The sequence below is a fragment of the Astatotilapia calliptera genome, chromosome 23, assembly GCF_964374335.1.
Source record: "Astatotilapia calliptera chromosome 23, fAstCal68.1, whole genome shotgun sequence".
In the NCBI taxonomy this organism is placed as follows: Eukaryota; Metazoa; Chordata; class Actinopteri; order Cichliformes; family Cichlidae; genus Astatotilapia; species Astatotilapia calliptera.
In genome coordinates, this window is record NC_137443.1 from 3533025 (window position 1) to 3556819 (window position 23795).

The following is a 23795-nucleotide window of genomic DNA, read 5'->3' on the forward strand; positions in this document are numbered from 1 at the left end:
TGAGTAGAACATTTTTACAGATTCTAGAAAAATGTCTCTATGCCACATTTTGTAAACTTTTGATCACACGTTCATCTGTGTTTGCCCTGTGGTCTTTCTTGTCTGGTCCAGGAAGAGAAAGTGGCAGTGGCTAAAGCCAAGGACTTTCTGGAAGGGAACACATACACTGCTGATGATCCTTACACTACCGCTCTGTCTGCATATGCCTTGGCGCTGCTACGCAGTCCTTATGCCCCGCTGGCCTTGCGCCGCCTCAACCACATGGCTATCACCCAAGGTACCACTATGAGCAATACTGTTAGTAGTAGTAGTATTTTAAATCAGAACTTAACCAGGAAAATTGAATCAAGTATTTTTTGTAACCACGACAATATTGCACGTTAAAATGTAGAGATTTAGATATTCTTTGGTCAAATCTTTGTAGCAAAACAAAAGTATTACTGGTTTATATTTACAGCTTCCTGCTCACAATTTGAACAAGCAGTCAGGCCCAAACTATAGGAGAGCAGCTACTTTAAAACCAGCTGCTGCAGTATTCAGCAGCAGTTCGCTCCACCCCTCCCTTTCCCCTTGTCTTTCTTATCTTATTGTTGATTTCCTTTGGCCATTTCCTTGTCTTCCTCTTGCCTGAAACGTTCTGCAAGTTTGGCAGATTTAACAACGTTGCAGGCGTCAGGGGGAGTGGGGCTCTTCCTTGATAGCAATAATTTTATTCCCCAGGTACAGTAAAGGCATAGGGTGGGGTAGCAAAAGGATAATCAGGATAACGATCCATGAAATATCTAGCATAGTTAGTGAGCCCACAGTGAGCTAATGTGTTGAACTTTGCTTGTTTCACTTTGTCTTTGGGCTGGCACCGTCCCCATTCTGGTGTGGATGTTTTCTTTTAGTTTTTATCAAAGGAGATTGATGGAAGGAGCGGTGAGTCGTTACCCCTGCCTGTCTGTTTCACCTGGTTTGTCTTTATAGATGGACTAACCCACTGGAGTTTAACTGGGAGCACAATGACAGATGAAGACACTTTCATGGGCTTCAGTGATGGCCTCGCTCAGTCAGGTATATTGTACATCTGCAGAATAGCTCCTGCCTGTGTAATATAATGCAAAGGAGGTGACAGCACAGTACTATACACTAGCTTTGAATTAGCCTCTGTCAATAAAAACACACTGAGAAAATATACTGCCCTTCAAAATCAGTTTTTATTTGTAGTGGTATCAGCAGAAGTGGAGATGACCGCGTACGGTCTTTTGACCTACACGCTGCTGGGGGATGTGGCATCTGCCCTACCCGTCGTCAAATGGCTCTCCCAGCAAAGGAATGCCTTGGGTGGCTTCTCCTCCACACAGGTACCTCTGTTTTTCTTTTCTATATTTTGTTGTAGATTAAATTAACTATAAGTAATAAATGACAGCAAACTGTCTTTCAGTGTTATGGACAGTTACTACTAAAGTATAAATTGTTAACTTGATGCTTCTTGAAAACCCCTTGTGCCAGGACACATGTGTGGCTCTGCATGCTTTGTCGGAGTATGCCATCCTGTCTTATGTCGGAGGGGTAAACCTCACTATCTCACTGGCCTCCACCAACCTTGACTTCCAGGAGACCTTTGAACTCAATAGGGACAACAAGAAGCTCCTCCAGAGTGCCAAGGTAACCTGAATACATGGTCTAGTTTAATGTCAAGGCTGTTCAGCGTTTTTGCACACAGGTCATGAAGGAAAAGGAAGAAGTTGTCCTTACGCACATGTACCACACAGCAGGATATACACACATCTAGTTTAGGCTAGCGTGGTCACACACACAACACCCACTCGGTCGCTGTGAATCCTTCTGACAATAAACAAGCTATCCTCATGTGGGAGCAACAAAGGACGAACTCTGCAATATCTAATGTCTTGAAAAGTCTGGAACTGCAGTGCGGTGTGTGAAGATGACCTAATTTGACAGCGCTTTATCAAAAATGAAATCCCTTAATCATTACCAGTACTTGAGGTGGTAAATCCTCCTTAAGAGAACCCAGTGCACTTTAATGCAGTTTAGGAGCTGTGATTGATGAGCAGTTATGTACCAGAGCCACACACCGGTATTAAACATTAATCCCCGTTTCCGTGTTCAACTGTGCAGTAGCCAGGACCTTTTGATACTGCCAAACCATACCAGGCTTAACTGGGCCGGATTTCCCAAAAGCACCTTGTTGGTCTGTTGATTTAATAACTGGATTTATACAAACCTGACAGCTTGGGCATGAACTACCTTGGCCAGAGCACTGTGGTGTCAGGTCAGCACTACTCTGTGTGTGTGTGTGTGTGTGTGTGTGTGTGTGTGTGTGTGTGTGTGTGTGTGTGTGTGTGTGCGTGTGTGTGTGTGTGTGCGTGTGTGTGTGTGTGCGTGTGTGTGTGTGAGAGAGAGAGAGAGAGAGAGAGAAAGCGCTCCATCAGCCAGCTGGAGTGGTTCAGGTGAGAGTTCAGTAGGTTCTCTCTGCCAGGCATATTCCTCCACTGTGATTAGTAGTGTCATCTTAATTGGGGCAATTAAGGCCTGCTGGTTAGTAGCCAGGGAACCACAAGTGGCAGTGTAGCAGCCTACAGCATTCATTCACTTGATAAATGACTCATTCACCTCTCTCTGCCCCCCTGACTCTCTTTGTTTCTCCTCTCTCTCCCATTTTTTCAGATCCCCAGTATCCCCACAGGCCTTTTCGTCAGCGCTAAAGGAGAAGGCTGCTGTCTCATGCAGGTACTGTGCTACTACAGACACAGGCTCACACAAACACACATTTGCATTCTTGAAAATTGCCCAAAATTGAACTTTAATGCAATGCTTATTTCAGTGACTCACAGCAACACTCTGCCAGTAGGGGAGAGGCTCCATAACGCCTCAAATTCCAACATGAAATTTGAAATGATCTGGCATAATTTGGCCAGTTGTTTTGGGGTGTGTTGATCCCTGTTGTCTCTCCCTGTCTTGTCACAGACAAACAAAAGCCCCTTTTATAAACAGAAAGAGTTATTTTTCTTTGTAGACGATGACCGTGCCTCTCTTCTTATCACTCATACTCAAACATGTGTCGGCTTTAAAACTAAACAAGTTGTAAATGAAAAAGCATGTGCGATCAAAGATGTTTACAGTCCCATTTTCCGAATCCTGTATTTGAAATCTGACTTGATTTGAACGAGGCACTAGAGGATGTGGTGGTCGGCTTCCAGCTCTCTCCCCTCTGCACGGTTCCCACACACAAACATGTTTTTTTTCTTCACACCTCTCTCCCTCTCTGCTTTCCCCATATCCACACCTCTCCGTGAGTCAACACACCTCTCTGTCAGCCCCTGGGGCCAGCAGCACCTGGGCTCTAATGAAATACTTGAGCGGTCCTGCCTGTGTATGTGTTTGTAGGCATGCAATGAGTATATGCAGTTGCCTCAGGAATATCATTTAGCAGCTCTGCTAGGGTCTCGGGTAACACTGAATGATTTATCAGAAATGTGGACAGTTCTGTTGAGAATAATCTTCTGTGAAATGAAAACGAGCATCAAAGCAGTGAATTGTCCCCAGGCTAAAACACAGGCTGCTGAATGCATTTCTGTTGTCCACAGAATATGATTTGCAGTTTATACTTTAAAGACCTTTTCTGCTTTCACTTTTTGATGTTAGAGGTTATAAAAGAAGGCGTCAAATTTTTAAACATTTTGTTACTTTATTTTTATTTTACTGACCGTGTTGGTATTTTTTTTTTTAAAGTAAAGCTTCCATCCAAAAAATGAAATAATTTGGTTGAAAACAAAAGGCTTCACCTCTGTAAGATCAAAGTTAATGAAGAGGAAATAATCAGATTTCACTTTTTTAGAATAAACTTGAAATACGACAAGGACTACTAATCAAGATTTAATATCCGGATCACAAAGGAGCATTTGAAGTCTACAAGACCAACAGGTCACAGTCATACTACTGGCTTTATAAGACAGAACTGTTCTTAGGCATCAATGTTTTTCAGTTAGCATAAGGCACCTCGAGGAATAATAATATTACTATTTGCATTTATCATTAAACCTGTGGTATGGAAAAAGTGGTTGTTAGATTCAACTTGAGGGGAGCGTGAATGTCGATAACAGCTTTAATGGTTGTCCATTAAGCAACATAATGATACAGGGGAACGTTGGGGAAATACTAAAGTCAGCAGGCTTCATGAAATATGTGAGCTTTTACCATAATTTGGAAAATAGTTGCAAAATGATGGAAAAATGCAGTCATGGTAAAAATAAAGTACACTCACTTTCACTTCTAAGAGCTTACGCAACAGGACATAACGACATTCTGTTCCTTGGAAGGTCTTAAAATTGCGTAAACACAACCTCAGATGAACAACAAAACATGATGTATTACATCCGTCATTATTTAATCAAAAGCCAAAATGAAGAAGCAGTATGTGAAAAATGAAGTACACCTTTACTCCTTCCACGGGAATTAAGAAGGTGCTGCTAATCAGATGCAGTTGATTACTTGATCATCAGCAAGTGTGACCATGTTTGTAGAAGCAGAGGTTTTGGCAGTTTGGAGGTCTGGAGCATTCAGGTGTGTTCACACAATGCCAGGAAGAAAAGTCATCAACAGTGATCTTGGAGAAGTAATTGTAGCTCCCCATCAATCTGGAAAGGGTTAGAAAACCATTTCCAAACAATCTTAAGTCCATCATTCTCCAGTGAGACATATAATTCACAAGTAGAAAAAAATTTAAACAATCTTCCCAGGAGTGAACATCCCAGCAAATTTGCTCCAAGATCTGACTATTCATTTCTCAGGGAAACAGTCCAAAAGTTGAGAGGTACATCTCAGACTCAATAGACCTCTGCTAGCATGTAAATGTTAAAGTTCGTGGCAGTACAGTTAGAAAAGGACTACCGTATTTTTCGGACCATAAGGCACACTGGATTATAAGGCGCATTAAGCGAAACAAAACAGTCAGATAAGTCAAACTTTACTCAACTCATTCTTCTTGCTTCCTCCACTTCTGTACCATTGATTCATTAATGTTGAATTCTTTGCCAGCTGCTCTATTCTCATGTTACTGCAGTATATTAATGACTAACCTCGTACTGTTGATGGATTATCTCAGTTGTTTTCCTGACTGAAGTTTGGTCTGTTTACAGCATCCTGCCATGCGATTGCATTTGTCCCTAACCATCGGGAACCCTCACGTTAACTTTTATCGAGTGGTAAAAAGTTAGCGTTCATCCTCCAGCTTCACTGTGTTTGTGTTATGCTAACATAGCTGTGTCGCTAGCGATCACGTAGCACATCATTATATACCAGCTAGCCCAACTTCAGTAACCCTACAAAAGTGCTGTTTAGTTTTCTGTCTTGATTTATGTTGGAAGTGATAGCAGAGCTGTACCTTTTAATTTTTTCGGAAATCTCTCAGTCAGAACATGCTATATCGTGTTTAGGTGGAAACTAGCGAGCTAACTTATGCTAACTCTAACTCCATTAAATTGAATAAATTCTGTTTTCATGGATGCCTGGATGTTAAACTTAATTGTTACACCTGGTAAAGCAGCAACGCTGATCATTTTATTAAAGATGAAAGAATTTAGACAGTTTTTAACTCTCAGTGATGCCGCAGTGTTCGTGCGACTTTGGGACCTGAACCCAGATTACTCCGCGAGGCTCCTGACTACGGTAGCCCTAATGCTCCGACAATCCATCAACCGGTGCAGCTTCGTAGCTTACCAAAGTCGTGCTAAAACATTTTTGACAGGTTTTTTTGAGCACCATGTACAACATAAAGTTGGTTCGAGGTCAGTAAGCAGAACCAGAAGTCATACATAAGGGGCACTGGATTATAAGGCACACTGTCGATTTTTTGAAAAATTAAAGGATTTTAAGTGCACCTTATAGTCCAAAAAATACGATAAACAAGTGTGGCCTATTTGGAAGGGTTGCCAGGAGAAAGTCTTTTCTCTCTAAAAAAGCATGGCAGTACAGCTTACATGTATGTTTGCAAAATTCACCCAACGTCTGGAACAATGTCCTTCGGATGAAATGATACCAAAATGGAGATGTTTGACCCTCATGTACAGCACCATGTGTGAAGAAACCCACGTACAGGATAAACTCATACTGTAGATCATTGGTTAAATGATCGCCAAACAATATTTGTTTATGCAGACCTGCCTGACTGTGGGGGGCTAGTCCAACCGGAATAGTATGGTGGGGGGAGTTTTGTTCTTCCGGTACTACCATTGTGTTTTGTCGTGTGCTGGAGTACGCATTAAAGTTTTACAGCGGACCAACATCCAGAGTGATCATTGGCTCGTCACATCACACGAGAGTGCTACACATACCAAGTGTTACGCACGGTGGTGGCGAGGTGATGACTTTGGCTTGTTTTGCAATCACTGAATCAACCATGAACTTTTTTGTATACTAAAGTATTCTAGCGTCACATGTGAGGAAGGGGTGTTCACACTCGACTTCTTGGTCTTGGCTTTGCTTTTATTAAAAAAAAAAAGAATCACCTGTGTTGTTGGTCATCTGAGTTTGTATGTGCTTTTATTATGTCCTGATAAGTAAAACCTTAGGATTGACAGAGGTTGTGCTTTCTTTCTACTATAACTGTAGCTCAGTGGTACAGACCCTGAAGCCACATTGCTAGCGTGCCTGATTTTCACAAGTATCTCCTTCTCTCTGTGTGTCTGTAGATCGACGTGTCTTATAATGTACCTGACCCAGTTTCCAAGCCAGCCTTTCATCTCAAGGTGGATCTGAAAGAGCCTTTTCAGGAACGAAACCTACAGCCCCTCTCCTCCTCCTCCTCCTCTGCCCGTCATTCTACTTCACGATCCCGGAGCCGCGCTGACAACCGCTCTGAGCTTAACTGGAAGCGACGGGCACCCATTGACGATGATGACCCAGCAGCCCACCAGGACAAATTGGATTATCACATCTCATTAGAAGTTTGTGCAAGGTAAATGATTACCACACACTTACACACAGAGCTGGGGAAAAACATGTATTCATCGCCAATCCTTTGTCTAGGTGGCTTCATTCAGGCTCGTCTAACATGGCTGTCATAGAAGTACCTATGATTTCTGGTTTCCGAGCAGATGTCGAAAGTCTAGAGCGGGTATGTAATCGCACATGACCACACTTTAAAAGAGGCATTTAGCATTTAGCCATAGTGACTGACATATTGCTGGACAGGCAGGTAATCAGGTAGTTGACTAAACTGAAAAGAAGGTAGAAAGAGACAGATTCATCTTGAGGCCATTTAACAATAATGAGTATGTCATGGAATTGATCAAACCCCTTTGCAAACACCACGCTCACACGCTTCACAACCTTCACAACCAAACAGGATGCAACATTTAATTCACTCACATAAACAAACACACACATTTGAGATATTGTTGGGTTTTAGCGTAAATAGCACAGTGAAGCATTCTGTCCCGTGTTGTTTGACAGCACAGCGCCGGAAAACATCCTTCAGATAGAGGCAGGTCATTTAACTACTGCATGTTATGCAATATGTGCTGCTGAAATGTTATATTCATGTGTCTGCATTAGGGCTGCCACAAACGATTATTTTGATAGTCGACTAGTCACCGATTATTTTTGCGATTAGTCGACTAATCAGATCATCATCCATTAGACGTAAAACTACAGCTTATTGCACCAGCAGCATCTGCTTTTATATAACTATCATTAGCTTACAGCTTTAAGTGTTTAAGGTCTGTGCTAACTAAAAATAAAGACAAGATGATAGTTTATTGAATTTTAATGAAATTTGCAGATTGTTTCGGTGAAGATTAATAAACTCCTTGCTATCTAAAATATAACAGGACACTGGAGTATATTCTGGAGCATCTCACACTTCTGATAATCAGCTGTCTGCTTGACGTTTATTCAGCTGTGTAAAAACTATAACTTTAATCTCATCCAAACCGATTTACTCAGGAACAAATAAAATACTTAAAAAAAAAGCCAAACAATAACATTTTAAGTTATCTAAGTGACTCATATATATTTAACCTGAGTAGCGAAAGACGGCGGTGGGTTTGAAAACGATTTGCGGGGAGTCCGGTGTTCTCACGGCGCTAGTGAGCCTAGCCCCCGGCTCGCTAACGAGCTAGTGGGTAACAGATGTCTCCGAAAACGTCGGAGCGCTTTTGAAAATATGTGGTGTCCTGATAAACTGAGCCGATATTTGAGGTTTACACAGCTACATTCTCGCCTGAAAATATGTTAAACGTTTATTTTGTGACCCAGAAAGAATAATAAGAGTAATATTAAAACTAACCAGCTGCCGCCATTGTTGGAAACTGCGCTGGGCCGCGCTATGAATTCTGGGACACAGCTGCTTCTTCTTCTTCTTCTTCTTCGGGGTTTAACGGTAGCTGACATCCTTGTACATGCAATGCTGCCATCTTCTGTTTCAGTCCGTTATTACACTCTTAAATCCTGCCACTTATTCCTGCGTCTTTTGTGATCGTACAAAGTTTCAAACGACGCGTCGACTATTAAATCAGTCGTCGACGATTTTGATAGTCGACGTAATCGTGACTAGTCGACAAATCGTGGCAGCCCTAGTCTGCATGTGTGTGTATGTGTCTTGCTGATGGGGATCATTTTTAACTTGGAGGTTAAAAGTCGTCAGGCCTCTCTGGGCTTACGAGACCGTAGACATACACTTCACTAGGCCATGTGGGGTACATAGAAAACTTGTAAAGTGTAGAGTTGACAGACAGCATTATGCTGGATGGATGAAATGAGTAATGGAGAGTAAGGTAAATTTAAGGGCTGTATCAAGGTCAGCCCTCCAGCCACCAATCTGAAACTTGTCCCTCATTACTAGACAGTTATAGGGCTAAAGTCTGCAGGCTTCCACCTCCAAAAGAGCCACCTCTCTGGCTACCTGGAGAGATGTAAAACACGCATACTCATACACACATAGTACTGTGAGTATATCAGTCATGACTGACCCGAGTTGTAGTGGCTAACAAGCTCAGTTTACACCCCTGGAGTTTTACTGCTGCCTGCCCGACTGCCACTTGCATTCCTCAGTTTATGGTGGCAAGCTTGGCTTCTGCAGTGATGTCTAGTTGCATTCATTGATGCTGCAGTACTGAATGATTAGTCCAGTGACTGACTGGGAGCTGCCACAGCCATGGCCTCTTATCACCCAATATAATGAGCTTTCTTTAACAACCCAGGGCACTTTGGGGGTATAACATTTGAGCAATGGGAGTTCATGAGCAATTTTTGGTTATTATATAGACAAACAATGCTCTCGTAAACAGTGTGTAAGTGTGTGTGTCGTGGTGGCGCCAGCTCAGGCTGAGCACCTCATAAACCCCTGCTGTCCAAAGGCTGCCACCTCTGACAGAATGAAAATCCCCTGGTGGGGGGAATTAACTGCTGGCTCTCTATGCACACACTCTGATTCTTAGTAAACAGCATCCTCGTCGGTCATTCATACCGTCCTAATTATTAGACCGTAACAAAAGCCAGGCCTGCCTATTTCAAATTCTTCCTTCCATATTTAGTGGTGAGTCGAATACAATTCTATTGCAGAGACAAATTTTTGTGACTATTAAGTTACATACAGGCGAACGTGACACGTGGCAACAGTAACGTTGCATTCGCAAGGGGATGATGAATACAAAAATCCCAAGAATACTGATGTTAAATGTTTTTAAAAAACATATAGACATGAAAATTGCTCCTTGTGTGGTGATGTTAATGCAAAGTTTCATTCATATTGCCCCAGGGTACATACAGGAATATATACATACAAACCCTATGATCATTATAGTAAGATGTTCATGTAAACATGATTATTTGTGCATAATTTAACTACTTAGAAAAAGCCTTTCTGAGTCTTTTTCATTTTCCACTGTGGACATGACTTCATGATAGAGTGGGTATGGTTTGCATTTCTGTTGTTGCTCACACATGCCACACAATAATAGAAATTCTTTATATTCACTACAGTCATAATCTGTACAAGCAGAAAAGGGAGCATTTTAGTTAAATAATAATATCCTAGATGCACTGTAGTGTAGTGGTCACGGGGTTAACATAAGAACTGTGGGTTTTCTTTCATGTTTAACATATTATATTTACTGGTCTGTGTACGGTAAACCTCGGTTGGCATGAGGTGGAGCTGTCCAGACTGCTGTGGTGCTGATTACTGCTAATGTCCATTGTTAATGACTTCTCTGCATGTTCATATATAAATACTGGAGCCGTACATGTAGCTGACTTAGCTGGATGCCATGCATTATGCGTTTTTAAATTGACATTTTATAATCTTACTCGACTGCAATTTTAGAAAATCTAAACACGTTTTTATCAGGATCTGATAAAAAGGACCTTTAATTCTTCTCAATAGGTACAAAGGCAAGAGATATTCACAAACCCCTTCCAGCATTATAAAATCAACGTTATTAAACTTTTACTATTTTAAATGAGAATGTCAAGAGATCGAGGTTAATATTTGCGTATGAAGCTTGATTTCTTTATGTACTGTGCTGGTCAACAGCTGCTTATGGACAAGAGAGTCGGTCTGAAGAGATATGAGCTGAATGGGAGAAAAGTGTTGTTCTACTTTGATGAGGTGAGTGCAATCAAAATTCTTGATTGCTGCGTCTGATTTTGCACACCTGTTGCATCACTGTAAACACAAGATAAAAAGAACCTCTGATTTATTTATTTGGTTTTTTTAAGCAGGTTTAATAATACCCATGTTTGTGTCTGTATTCATGTGTATGTGGGCTAGGGTGCTTTCATAAGTCTTTCTCTGTTTCGACCTTTTGTAGATTCCCAGCCAGTGTATGACGTGCGTGGCCTTCCAAGCTGTCAGGGAGTACATTGTGGGCAAGACGGCGCCTGTTCCGGTCAAGATCTATGACTACTACGAACCAGGTGTGCCTCTGATGAATATTTTAACCCTTTAAAGCCTGAACTGTGAAATAATTGCCATAAAATTCATATTATTTGAAACTGGAGTGTTTATTGAACCTTTTGACAATAAATAAATACATATTAATATGCATGAATCATATTTGCTACATTCTGCATTTTGTTTTTGCAGTTTATTGCTTAAATATATTGTCTGATATATTAAGACTTTTTTAATAGGGGAGAAAATCACACTGATGATGAAGAAGTCTTAAAAACTCTGGGCATTAAGAGCTTAAGTGCTCCTCTTTAAGGAGTTAAACAATTTTTTTTATGACCTACTAATGGTGAGCTTCATTGTTTCATGTGTGTGGATGTGTGAACATGCTCGTGTGGGTCTGTGCTTGTTGTGCAGCTTTCGAGGCTACCCGGTTCTACAATGTTAGTGAGAGCAGTCCACTTGCACGGGAGCTGTGTGATGGACCTACGTGCAATGAGGTGGAAAGTTCAACCAATCAGTGGATAGGTGAGAAACATGTGCAGCGCTCCTAAAAGTGTGGAAAGGTCTCACTTTCATGAATCTAATGAAAAATTCTGTTTCTGCAGGTTTTGTGCAGGCGAACCAGTGCAACAATGTGTTTGGCTGTCTGGAGGAGGAGCGGTTTGAGCGCTGCACGTGCTACAGGGATTGCGGTTACGATGGGGATCCTGTTTGTGGGTCAGATGGGCAGCTCTACCAGAACCAGTGTCAGATGGAGGTCTTTGCCTGCAGAAATGGCACAAGAATCAAGCAGGTTCCGTTGTCCCAGTGTCCAGACGGTAAGAGCTCTGTCATCACGCATCATCTCATCTGTTCACAGATTCTGGACCTCTTTGTTTAACCTTAGTTTTTTTTTTTTTTTTTTTTTTTAAATGCCTCTAATAGTGATGTTTGCACAATACCATAGCCAAGCTGCAGACCAAAGACTCTCCCAAATCCTGGATTTGTAGTGATTAAAATAGGTCTGGTTCCTGTTGACATTTGTTTCCACCCAATGGCTGAACAAACATTTGAGCAATCACAGTTTAGGCAGTGGTAAGAATAGATCCGTCATGTCTGTTCATCAAAAATGTATTTCAAGTTTTTGCAAGTCCACATGTTAAAAAGTTGTGAAAACATCCTCTGCCAAGTTCAGTATCAACAGAAAATGTCACAGACCAGATTTATACCTGACTCGCATCACAAAGGATGGCTGAATGAATGATCCAAAACTACTGTTAAATTATTGTGTACATGTCCACATTTCTCTCTGTTCTGGAAGAGAAATGTCACAGAAATAGACAAATTTCAGTTAATATAAAGCATGTGTCATTTCATTTCTCTATACAGTTAGTGGTCTGTGGCTCTCGGGCATTAACAGCGTGCCCCAGTGTATTTTTCCTTAACTGTATGTGTTTTTCCCAACTCTCATTGTAGGTTAATGGGCTCATATGAATGTGTAATCCTCATTTTTTCCTTTATTTTTATTTGCGTCTGTTCATGTACACATGCCTCTGTGTATGCAGTGATCTGAGTTTGGGAAACAGCTGTTCAGGTGTTGAGCTGATTACTGAATGAGTTTGGGTTGTTTTTTTTTGGGGGGGGGGGGGGGGGGGGACTACCCATCGCACCCCAACCCCCCACCCCCACCATCCTCTCTCACTCGCTGCTGTATTACAGGGCTCCCTCCAAATGACAGAGTGCTTTTGTCCAGCCTTTGAAATCCTTGTCACATTCCTTTCCGACGCACAGCCCAACAACAAAGGAGCCTTCATGTTGTGGAGCAGATTGGGAAAAGGCATAGACAAAACTGTGGTGGGAAAAGACCTCAGTTTGTGCCAAGTCGTTCATGCTAGAGATTATCAAAAGGATTGTATTTTTTTGTTTAGGGCCCTCTGACCTTGTTTGTTTGTGTACAGTTGTGCGAGGGAGATTCATGCCACCGTTTCCCAGTTTTGAAAAGGAAAAAGATATGATTTGCTTCCACACATGGCCTCCTGGCCATGCTTTGGCCCCTGCTATTTTTGGATAGATAGAATTTAGTGCGAGCCTCTGTTCAGACTGAGTGTGCATCATTGTCTTGCCAAGAAGTGTTGCTCAGTGGGGTGGATAATGCTTCTGGCCAGTATTTAGATTATGCAACAATGAAACTCTGTTGAATTCATTACTTGTTTTTTAGGTGCTGTGGCAGCCACATAAATGTGAATAATCTAACATGTGTCTGTTTATACTTCCAGTGAAGACCACGGAGGACAGGCAACCAATAGTGAGTCAGGAAACTGAGCAACCCTCAGTGCCTGTACACACAGGTAGCCTCCCATATCACACCTTTTCCCCACTTACACAGCTTTGCATTCTTTCATCTCCTCTCTGCACTTTCTATGCATTTTTTCTCAAACTCGTAGTTTGTCTTAGAGACAAAGCTTTGCTTTTTTTTTCTTGTTTTCCTTCATTATTTACATGTTTTAAAGAGCCGAAAGCAAATCTACTGACTAATCCACTTTTGCTGCCATTATAGGTGAAACTCTATTTCTATGTTAACTAAATGTAAATGCAGTGGGCAGTGAGCAACCCCGTGTTTGTGGCACATTGGAGTTTGCAAGGGCAGGGAAGAAGAAAGGATTTAAGACCAGGATGAAAAGGTTGAGACAGTGTGTAAGGGCAGTAAAGCTAAAAAGGAGAAAAAAGAGTGAAGGGGACGACCAGGAGATGGGATCAGAAAAGAGAAAAGGAACAGGGTCAGTGGGAGAGTATAGGAAAGTAGATATGCAGGTGGGGCGTACGGCAGCACATTCCCCTGCCACCACGTCATGTTTTTACAGTCTGTGTGATAAATAGGTGGATCGTTTTCAAACAGCCGGCTTGATTGTTGCTCTGTCATGAGCTTAGATCAGCTGCCATTTTCAGGGAGGCAGCCAGAAAATTCCTGATAGGATGTTTGGCTGTGCGTGCAAGGAGGATGTAGCTGTGTTACATTTGGCAGTGCAAGCATAAAAAAAAAACAGTCATTCACAAGCTGCAGGAGCGTGTACTTGCATACTGTGTGCGCACACCGCATGCTGTTATATGTACATGATTTTAAACTCGGCCTGCATGAAAGTCTGAGTTGCCTACAGGTGCGTGTGTGTGTGTGTGTGTGTGTGTGCGTGCGTGTGCGCGCACCCCGTGTGGCACAGCCTGCACTGACTTGTTGCTGAGCCCGCTACCCTCGGTAGCTGCAGTTCACTAAGCTTCTCTCACTCAAAGGTCTCCTTAGTACAAAAGCCAATGCTTCACACTCACCACTGGAATGTTGTTTCGCACTTACACAAACACACACACATATCTATACGTGCACACATAACGCATACACTTCCTGCATGTCCATACAGGCAGATATTTGCCCACACACAGAGACACACGTGCACACTCATCTAGAATAAGATAACCCTGGGGTGATTAGATTGAATAAGTACTGTAAAAACACTGTCATTGTAAACCATTAGAATGTTCACTACATGCCAGATAAGTGCACCGAGAGTGTAATGGGTGAATGTGAGTCTTGCCATGAACCTGACAGTTTCCAGTGTAACAGCGGAGGACGCTGGAGCTCTGGAATTAGCTTCCTTGTGCAGACTTGTCATGTCGGTGACCTTCTGCCAGAGGACAACATACAGTAGAATACCTATACAGGCATTCCTTCAGCTGATTTTTGGTCATCACACATACATTTCTTTTTGGTTACAGACTTTACAAAATTCCCACATCATATTTGTCTTAAATTTGTTTAACTCTCACCATATGTGCTGCAGGCCTCAAAGAAGGAAACTCTGATTGCAGGCTACTCAGAATAAAGCGAACTTTCATAAAGCTATACCTTGAAAAGACCGATTCAAGCCTAGCACGCTTATACGAGGAGACAACATTTTAAGCAAGGTGCGACCCCTGCTGTGTGTGATGTGGTATTGCTCCTCAAGAGGTCCAGATGTGCAGTATATTAGAGGTGTCCTGTGGAGCTGTCTCGCAAGCCAGCAGGGTTAGGTTTAGATTTAGTGTTGCTAGCCAGGATTACGATCTGCATCCTGCAGGTCTAAAAACATTTTTCTTTCTCACAGTTTACATCACTATTTACTTCTTAAAAGTCTTCCTCATCCCTGTGTTGAAACATTGATATGTTTTTCGTGGCACATTACCACCCCCTGTAGTTTAGTGTAGTAGTACAACACCAACTATATATATATTCACATCAGGACAGATTTTTAGAGTATCCATGACAGCCAGAACTTTCATTTTTATCTCGCCTACCTTGTCTCTGTGTTTCTCACTAACCCTGTTCTCTCCAGGCGAAGAGGAGCAGGGCTCTATGGCAGAGGTGTCCTACTACTCCTATGAATACGACCCAGACTCTGATCCTTTCCTTGCTGATGCAGAGGGAGGGGACCATTTTGATCTTCCTGAAGGCGGCAGGGGTGTGGAGCATAACGTGCTCCTGCCAGTAGATTCCCAGCTACCCACACTGGACACAAAAAACACCCCTGAGCGATGGTATGAGCTACATCTTTGATGTATTTGTTTAACAGACTTTGGATTAGTAGACCTCTCTGATGTTTTCTAGGTATCTGGAAGAGTCTGTTGTGGATATTCATCTTTGGTAATAATATTAAAGGAATAAAAAAGCAGTTGTACATCTCCCAATATTATGTCTCCACAGACTTCAGCAAGACTTTCCCCTATAAAGAGGACATTTAATCTCCCCTGTTCCCAAATGACACCTCGGTATATATCAATAAAGTGGTTTGATGACCATTAGCTTTCCAGTTTTTCCAAGGGTAGCTGCACAGGGAGAGACTGTCCTCACTTACTTTTGATAAAAACCCAGTCACTTTGTTTTAAAGGCTTCAAGAGTTACTCCTAGGAGGCTTTCAAGGGATAAAGAGTTAAAGATGATTCTTTAAAGAACATATGTTCTGTTTTCTTGTCATCTACAGAAACACTCCCAGAGTGAAGCCATACCCACCTCCGAATTGTACATTATTTGTGAATATGCTAGTGAATGGAAAGAGAAGAGAGACTTGCTGAAAGGAAGACATGGGGGGGTCTGGAGAATGAGTGTTTGACCTTGTGTGAGTCAGAGTGGATGCATTTATAAGCCTGTGTGTGCGCTTGGATGTGACTGTGTACGTTTTTTATTAAGCTAGTATCCTCCAGACTTGTATTTTTCCTCCTCTAGACTCCTAGTAATCAATAGGCACAATATCATATTTGTTAATCACTGTACTGCCATAATAATCACTAGAAGAAATAATCAAGTATTTATGTTTGTAATTACACCTGATGTTATGCAACGTATTTTGTTATATTTTCTATCTGTGGTATTTATTTTTAGATAGAGATCATATCATTTTTATTTTCTAAGTCGCCCCCTCAGTACAATCTACCTGCCCCTTGTGGATTTTTAAGATGTATGCTATACTATCCAAGGCATTTTTCTTTTTCTTTCATAGCAAGCTTTAACCCAGTTATTGCAATGTTTGATGAAATTCCTCTTCTGGTATCCTGCTGGAAAACAGACATATGCTAACCATATGCTTTACGGAAACATAAGCTGAAATGTTTTTCATTTTAAAGATTTTTGGGGGGCATTTTTGTCTTATTAGACAGCAGAGTAGAGATTGACAAGAAACACAAGGAGGCAGAAGGGGACTGGCATGCAACAAAGGCCTCTGGCCGACTCTGACTTTTACAGTTCGACCCAGCTGTAGTGTTTCTGAAACTATTCTGCCAAGATACCAGCATCTCCTCTCACCATTGAGATTTGATTGTACAGCTCATAAGCTATTTTATTTTTTTGTTCAATTTTGATCTTTGAAGCAGTCAAGTTAAAAATATTAAAGAATAATAAAGAATGAAGTTTTGATTTCTGTAAAAGTACCAAATTTGATCAAATGTAACCCAGATCGATATCAAATATTGTGATTTTTAAAACAAATGAGAATAAAATTTGTATGCAGTTTAGGCCTTTGGTTTTGTTACTTCACTACCTGTGTTTCTCCAACTGACTCACTGAGATATCTGCATCTGCAGCACAGTACGTGTCTCTTTTTTCAACTAGCAGAGCTGCAGTGCAGTTCTTTATGAGAGATGTGTTGCTCCATTTCCCTTAAATGGACGGTGAAGTCAGCAGTCAACTGTATTATACTCAGCTGTTTCAAAGGGCCTTCTGCTTTCACTCTCTTATTCCTTGTATGTAGCTGCATTAGAGACAGAAAGCATGTTAGTGTGTGTGAATTTGTACCTAACTGCATAGAATAGAATAGAATAGAATAGAATAGAATAGAATAGAATAGAATAGCCTTTATTGTCATTGTACAGAGTACAGCAAAATTGGAGTGCCACTCCCTTGGTGCAAGATTCAATAATAAATATAAATGTAAAATATAAAAAGTACAATAAAACAATCGCAAGTATTCAAACAATAGTAAATAAGATATATACAGGATAGCAGCATACTTGCACATGTTTGAGCCTTAATGTGTTGGTGTTATTTAGGTTGCCAAAGGAGGGCACCCCCAGGAGAGAGTTAAAGCCTGTGAAAGTTTAATGTTTGCTTACTGCACGTCACTTGTCGACCCTCTCGGTTACAGTTGTCTCTGGAAACTGGCAGATCAGGCCTTTAAACCGAATCAAATCAACACATAACTGTGTCTGGAAAGTGTGCTTGGCTCGAGGTTAAGGTTGATAAATCAGGGGGTTGTTAATTCACTGTGTATTCCATCAGTTCAACAGGAGATGCCAAAATACAGGTTCATGTGTGCTGCACTACATTTGACTCTGGTTTGGGGTTTTATAGCGTGTACTCTGCATCAAAGCGTTGCTGTGCTTGTTCATTCATTTTAAAGGAAATCTTCTCTCTGCGTTCGTACTTACAGAAATAATATAAAGCCATGTGGCTGCACTGTATAGAGATCTGGTACCGTCAGCAGCGTGAGGCCAAATTTGAAGTTATCAAACTCTGAGCAGTGACAGCTGATGTAGCTGCTCATTCTGAATGGAAAACTTTGTTCTTGTTGTGACAACGAGGCAGCGGTGCAGGGGACCAGGCTGCAGCAAGCTACCCTCAGCAGTCTCCGTGGCAACTGTACGCATGGCTGAAGAGTGATATTGCGTCTCCACGCTGTGATGAGCAGAAAGAGTCAAAAGAGAAAGGACGGAGAGGGGGATCTTGGTTTCATGGTTTGCGGGGGGAGCGAGCTAGCGTTACATGAGAGTGAATCGGAGTGATGACATTGTTTCTAAGTGCCAGCTGAGTGCACCTATACACCTACCCCCATGGAGGAAGGGCTAATGACCTGTCCAAGCATCCACTGATGAAGCATTTGGACAAAGGGGCAAACGGGCAGACAGAGTAAACCCTATCCAGGGTAGATCCTCCTCTGTTGTTGACACTTTGACAAGCATTATAGGTCTCAGGTTTCCTGATTGCTTTGGAGGAAATTGGTGATTGATCCTAGATCAGGCAGGGTTCTGGGTTTCTAAAGTCACCTGGGGCTTTGGTGATGCTGGATCAAGAGGAAGCACAGATATCTAACAAAAAAGAAACAGACAATAGACCAAGAGCAGCCTGAATGAAGGAATCACTTGCGCCTCTGAATCTGATGACTGAATTTCCTGAAGCCTGCCTCACTTTTAGCTGAAAAGGGACATTACCTGTGCAAAGACCCCAGTTCAGCTATTTTTATTTATTTATTTTTAAATGGTTTTACGAGCATATAATGCCCAGAGCAATCTGATACTTCTATAGAACCACTACCATTGCTGGACTCCTGAAGTAACTATCAATTCTGCAAAGAGTAAGATGGAGAAAAAATACCCAGTAATTGCTGGACGAGAAAAAGGTAAGTCATCGTGAATAATGATCATGGTTCTTTTTTTAAATGTAAATTAATATTTACAAATAAATATCAGTAGCTTAATATACTGCAGTTAAGCAGAGTGGGTCGTTTTGCAGTGGGCAGACCTGTCAGGACTTGCTCCACTCTGTGAAAAAAATGCTCCCACCTTGTTAGCTGTTTGACATAGTGTGCATAATAGTGTTTCATTCAAGGCTGAAAACTGGAAGGCTAATCTCTAAAATTCACATGAATATTAATTTGTATTGTCTAGTTATCTTAGGCAAAATTATACAGACCTTATTTGCAGAGAACCTTACATAAAGCTGCGTTCACAATCAAAGGAGCCACTGTCACTTTAGAATTGTCCACATGTATGATTTTTGTAAACTGGATGTAATTTAAGACACTTGTATTTTGAGGTTATGGCAACTTTGTGACATCTTCTGCTGTTTCAAGGGCCTGGACCTGGTCGCTATGGGCTTCCTCCCACTATTGGATTTATTGGCCATGACTTCACAAAGTCAACTAGCCCTGCCTACACTTTCCATGGAAGGATGACTGATAATAGTGAGCACTGCTCTTGCTTTATGGTTTATCAGAAGTGGGTACTTTGAGGGCTAGTTTTCAAGTTTAACTTAAAGCTAACTAAAGTTTTACTTTTTCTTTTGCAGATTTTTTTCTTTTTATTTATTCTATGACTAACTAAATAACGCCTTTTTTTTGTCAAACTGCTGATTTAGGACACAAATTAGCTGAAAGCATTACAGTCACCAATACACACATTTCACAGAATTTGTGTACAGTAATTTATAATGTTTATGTCTTTGTTTTCACAATGATTTCCTCTCCTGTAAAAATGATCTCACAAAAATTTCCGTTTGGTGTGATGTCAAATTCAACCACTAGGTGGAGACAAGACGTTTTTCTTCACTTTTTGTTATTTTTTTAAAACTGCATCTACAGATTTTCAGGATCAAATCAAATCAAACTAAGCAAAAAGAATGAAAAGAAGTTTACTCTTTAAAAATATACATTTGTAATTATCCAATTAATTTTTAACAGTATATAGTGTTGACTCCAGTCCAGGGCCTCGGTATCACATTGATGCAAGAATCACTCGATTTGGAAAGGATGGCACACCTGCATACTCAATGCTGGGTAAAGTCAAAGCCCAGAGTAAGTATGCTTTCCTTCATTATTGGAGTTTATTTTAAAATTAATTGTGACATATTGTATATCAGTCAGATCAATAGATTAGTGAAGAAAACATGTACTTTTGACCCTTCTGGAGAACCCCATGTGATTGTCTTCTGCTCACTAGAGGAGCTTTTCCACACACCAGGACCCGGTGCATACAGCCCTGAGAGAGCCCCACCATGCAACCTGCAGCGCAGACCTCCATCCTACACCATGGGCTCTCGCACACACTACCGCAGTGTTGACTCGGTCCCAGCTCCCAACAAGTACTCTCTACCGCCACTTATGGGCGCTCAAGTCCCAAACAAGGCATCCAGTGCAAGCTACACAATATCAGGTGGTCTCAGCATAGGGGGACCATCTGAGGATTTAGCCAAGACTCCTGCGCCTTGCAGATACAATAGTACAGACCCAAATGTTTATCTGCTCCGACGGCCAGCGTTTTCCATGTCGGGACGTCACAGTTTACCCAGAGATGGCACCAAGAAACCAGGTCCAGGAACATATAATCCAGAGAAAGTTACAGTCCACAAGGCCCGGGCACCAGCCTACTCCCTGGGTATCAGACACTCAGAATTTGTTACTCCACTTATTGTCAATATTTCTGACTAAACAGTCATCTGAGAGAAAATTACATCATCCTTCAATTAAATAAAAAGAAAAGCAGCAAGTATTAAGGAATTAGCATATTTTATTTGTCCAGTATCAAAGAACTTGACAAATCAACCATAACGGAGAGCCAAATGTATATCAAGAAATAACATATGCACATAAAATACATACATTCAAGGAATTATCAAGAAATGTTTTAACAAAAATGTTAGGGATGTCATTGGTTTGAGCAAAATAAAATCATATGCTCATATGGCCATTTAGTAAATAGATCAGTCTTGACAACATTACACCTAAAGATAAAAAAAAATTGGTAAATTGTACAATTGACAGGCAAACTTCCACCTTCAAATTGTTTTAAGTTATCATTCACAGTGAAAACAAGACATTTTTGTCTCTCATAACCTCTAAAAACTGAGGAAATTTGAATGAAGAAACACAAAAATATATACACACAAAACTACAGGGCATCTACACAATATATCACAACACATAGATTTATGTGCAGGACAGATATAGGATCGAAAGACAATACATATCAGCAGAGGAGATAGCAGGTATTTTAACAGACAGCTTCCCCTTTAATCCTTTGGGAGAGGCCTTCTGAAAAGCAGTATGTGTGGCTCTAGGGAGTAAAGCAAGAAAGGATCTGTCAGCATCATCAGTAAGTCATCAAACACAGTCAAGCCTACAGCTGTACATCGTCTACACCCAAATTTGATCGTGGCCAAATAATGCAGTGTAGAAGCTGTACAATGACAGATTCAATTCTTATGTCAACTTTAGCATAATACTCATATGCTGTTGAAAGTATATTGAAGGGGTTTCAAACACGGGGGCCAAATGCAGCTCAGCAAATGCAGAGCCAAGTCAAAATTTTGTTATCAACTTATTGAAATTGAAAAAATAAGAATTTTGAGTTAGTAAGTCAAAATCTTGAGACAATAACCTGAAATTTTAGACTTAGAGCTTTTTATTGTCATTGTGCAGTTTCTTGCACAGTGAAATTGGGTAGCTGGACCACAAAGGTGCAAAAATAAGAAGAGAAAACAATATACAACAAGGGGGGAAATAAATAAGAAAATAAAATAAAAAGCAATATATGTATACATATATGCGAGTGAAACTATATACACATGCTGCATGCGTAAGAAACATTGAAACAGAAACATTGTGGGTCTGTATACAAGGGCAATTATAAAATATAATAATTGAAATGGTATGGATGTCAAAAAAACGTTCTTATGTTTGTTTATTTTTACCAACAATAACAAGGTTCTATAGGGTAATTATTAAATGTTTTTAGTCAGTAAAACACCTTGCCGTTACCAGCGTTTCTTCACATGACTGATAATTTATGGACATTTAATTCAGATTGCTTGGATCATAAAAAAAAAAAAACAAACAAACACAAAAAACCAAACAAAAAAACCCCAATATTGCTTCTTTCCAAAAAAATTAACATTTAAATCTTCTCTAATTTTGTATATTCACTGTGATCTACACATTTTAATATATCTTCCTGGGAACCAAGGAAAAAAAGAATCTTCCCATTGAACTTTTTTGTGATTACCATCCTCTTTGGAGCTAAAAGAGGCCACCCAAACACATGGGATATCAATGGAAAGCCCAGAATGTCCTCCATTTAGTCCCTCAGGACTTAGTAGTATAGCTCAAATAAGTCAAAAGATATAGACCAAAAACAAATGCCCATTACAAAGGACATAAATGAATAGGCTGGTTCTCAGGAGGATGTGTCATAATGGTACTGGCTGTTTTTAAAACAAACAAAACAAAACACCTTCTTGAAATTGTGCTTATTTTTCTTACAGTTTCTCAGGGTCTCAACCATCTCTCCTGTGGATGTACTACTTCTTACCCACACAAGATCAAACTAGGCTCTTATGAGTTTGGCCCTGATATAGGGTCACCATGAAAATCACCCTGATATAGTCATCCCTCTTCTTTGATACATATACCAGGAAGAGATCTGTTCATAATGGCCAATAGAATACACACCATGTAAAAAGGCTGAGCTAAAGCTAAAGGCTTCAGCGTAGAGTGAGCAATGTTATGGCCTGTAAATGGTAAGTGGCCTGTATTTGTATAGCGCTTTACACTACATTCAGTCATTCACACATTGGTGATGGCAAGCTACAATGTAGCCACAGCTGCTGGGGCGCACTGACAGAGGGGAGGCTGTTATAGCTTTTTTTTTTTTATAATAGCAACCCTGATCATTCCCTGGAGACGCTTTCCTACTCAAGTGACAGTAAACAGATGGTGAAATGTCTGGTTTAAAACAAAAAAAGAAAAGAGCCCTAAAACACATATTTGCTTTTACTGTGCTTCATAGTTTTCCAAAGGTTTGACAAATACACAGAAACGTGGTATTTTCACCACCTTAGATTCAAAGAATGATGACGTCAATTTGTAGTTCTTTAGATGCACACATGGGCGTCTGACTTAATTTTCAAGACAAGACTGAGGAAAATGTGAACTTATCCTTCACACCGTGATTACTGACCTGGTTTATGGATCATGTAGTGAATCCAGCCCTGGCTCTGTTGGACTCCAAGTCCTCTCCACTCTTCTTCTGTCATCAGGTGGGAGGAGGGCACCAGTTTGGACAGCTGCTTAGGAAGCACAACATGCCTGAGGATGGAAATATAACAAACATATTGTTAATTGCCTACTAGGGGTCAGACAGTTTATTTTGATATATTTTAATATCAACTGCTAACGCTAACACAAGACGTCTCAATTTACAGCGGCAATAAGTTATCTCCACCACGTTCAAAAGCTACTTTGACCTTAGCTAATTACTCGAACTAAATTAACGGACTCTTGAAAACGTTAAAAACACAATACCTGTACTCGAAGTCGTCATCGGTGTACTTGTCAGAATAGAAAATCTGTTTTTTCGACATTTTCAGTTGACAAAAGCAACAAAACTGAGCTTCAAAGAGCTGATATTGGATAATGTGAACCAAATATGTTCGCTAGCAGTATCTACAAGCTCAACGAACTACTGTCATCTGCCGCTGTTTTCTGGGGATGATTCAAACCCCAACGGTTACCCGCACTCCCCTGATTGGTCAAAGCAGCAGCACGCGGACTTAACAGGATCGTCTATTCAAAGAAAGATGACTCCCTCCGCAAGGAAAACACAAGCCTTGAGGCGAAGCGCTATCGCGATA

The 23795-nt window shown here is 40.8% G+C and overlaps 3 protein-coding genes across 3 annotated transcripts in view; 2 read left to right on the forward strand and 1 right to left on the reverse strand.

The window, feature by feature from the left end:
• The window catches only part of cpamd8 (C3 and PZP like alpha-2-macroglobulin domain containing 8), a 47620-nt gene extending 30711 nt beyond the window's left edge, over positions 1-16909 (forward strand). Inside the window, exons 31-44 of the mRNA XM_026158082.2 lie at positions 112-277; positions 970-1056; positions 1210-1346; positions 1495-1650; positions 2674-2736; positions 6696-6961; positions 7033-7120; positions 10538-10612; positions 10815-10920; positions 11312-11422; positions 11503-11715; positions 13153-13224; positions 15238-15439; positions 15883-16909. Of these exons, the coding sequence (XP_026013867.2) occupies positions 112-277; positions 970-1056; positions 1210-1346; positions 1495-1650; positions 2674-2736; positions 6696-6961; positions 7033-7120; positions 10538-10612; positions 10815-10920; positions 11312-11422; positions 11503-11715; positions 13153-13224; positions 15238-15439; position 15883 (1743 nt within the window). The 3' untranslated portion in view covers positions 15884-16909. The remainder of the gene's footprint in view (positions 1-111; positions 278-969; positions 1057-1209; positions 1347-1494; positions 1651-2673; positions 2737-6695; positions 6962-7032; positions 7121-10537; positions 10613-10814; positions 10921-11311; positions 11423-11502; positions 11716-13152; positions 13225-15237; positions 15440-15882) is intronic.
• Positions 16910-18749: 1840 nt separating this feature from the next.
• cimap1d (CIMAP1 family member D) lies at positions 18750-20949 on the forward strand. The gene is given in 5 exon segments (XM_080297079.1): positions 18750-18789; positions 19243-19353; positions 19849-19966; positions 20040-20056; positions 20108-20949. Coding segments are annotated over 5 exon segments (774 nt in total). The 3' UTR covers positions 20596-20949.
• On the reverse strand, positions 20657-23681 carry cks2 (CDC28 protein kinase regulatory subunit 2). Its single transcript, XM_026158685.2, has 3 exons — positions 23467-23681; positions 23123-23250; positions 20657-21220 (listed from the first exon to the last, which is right to left on the reverse strand). Exons 1-3 carry the CDS (start codon positions 23523-23525, stop codon positions 21177-21179), a joined length of 231 nt encoding a protein of 76 aa, XP_026014470.1. The 5' UTR covers positions 23526-23681; the 3' UTR covers positions 20657-21176.
• Between the last annotated feature and the right edge of the window lie 114 nt (positions 23682-23795).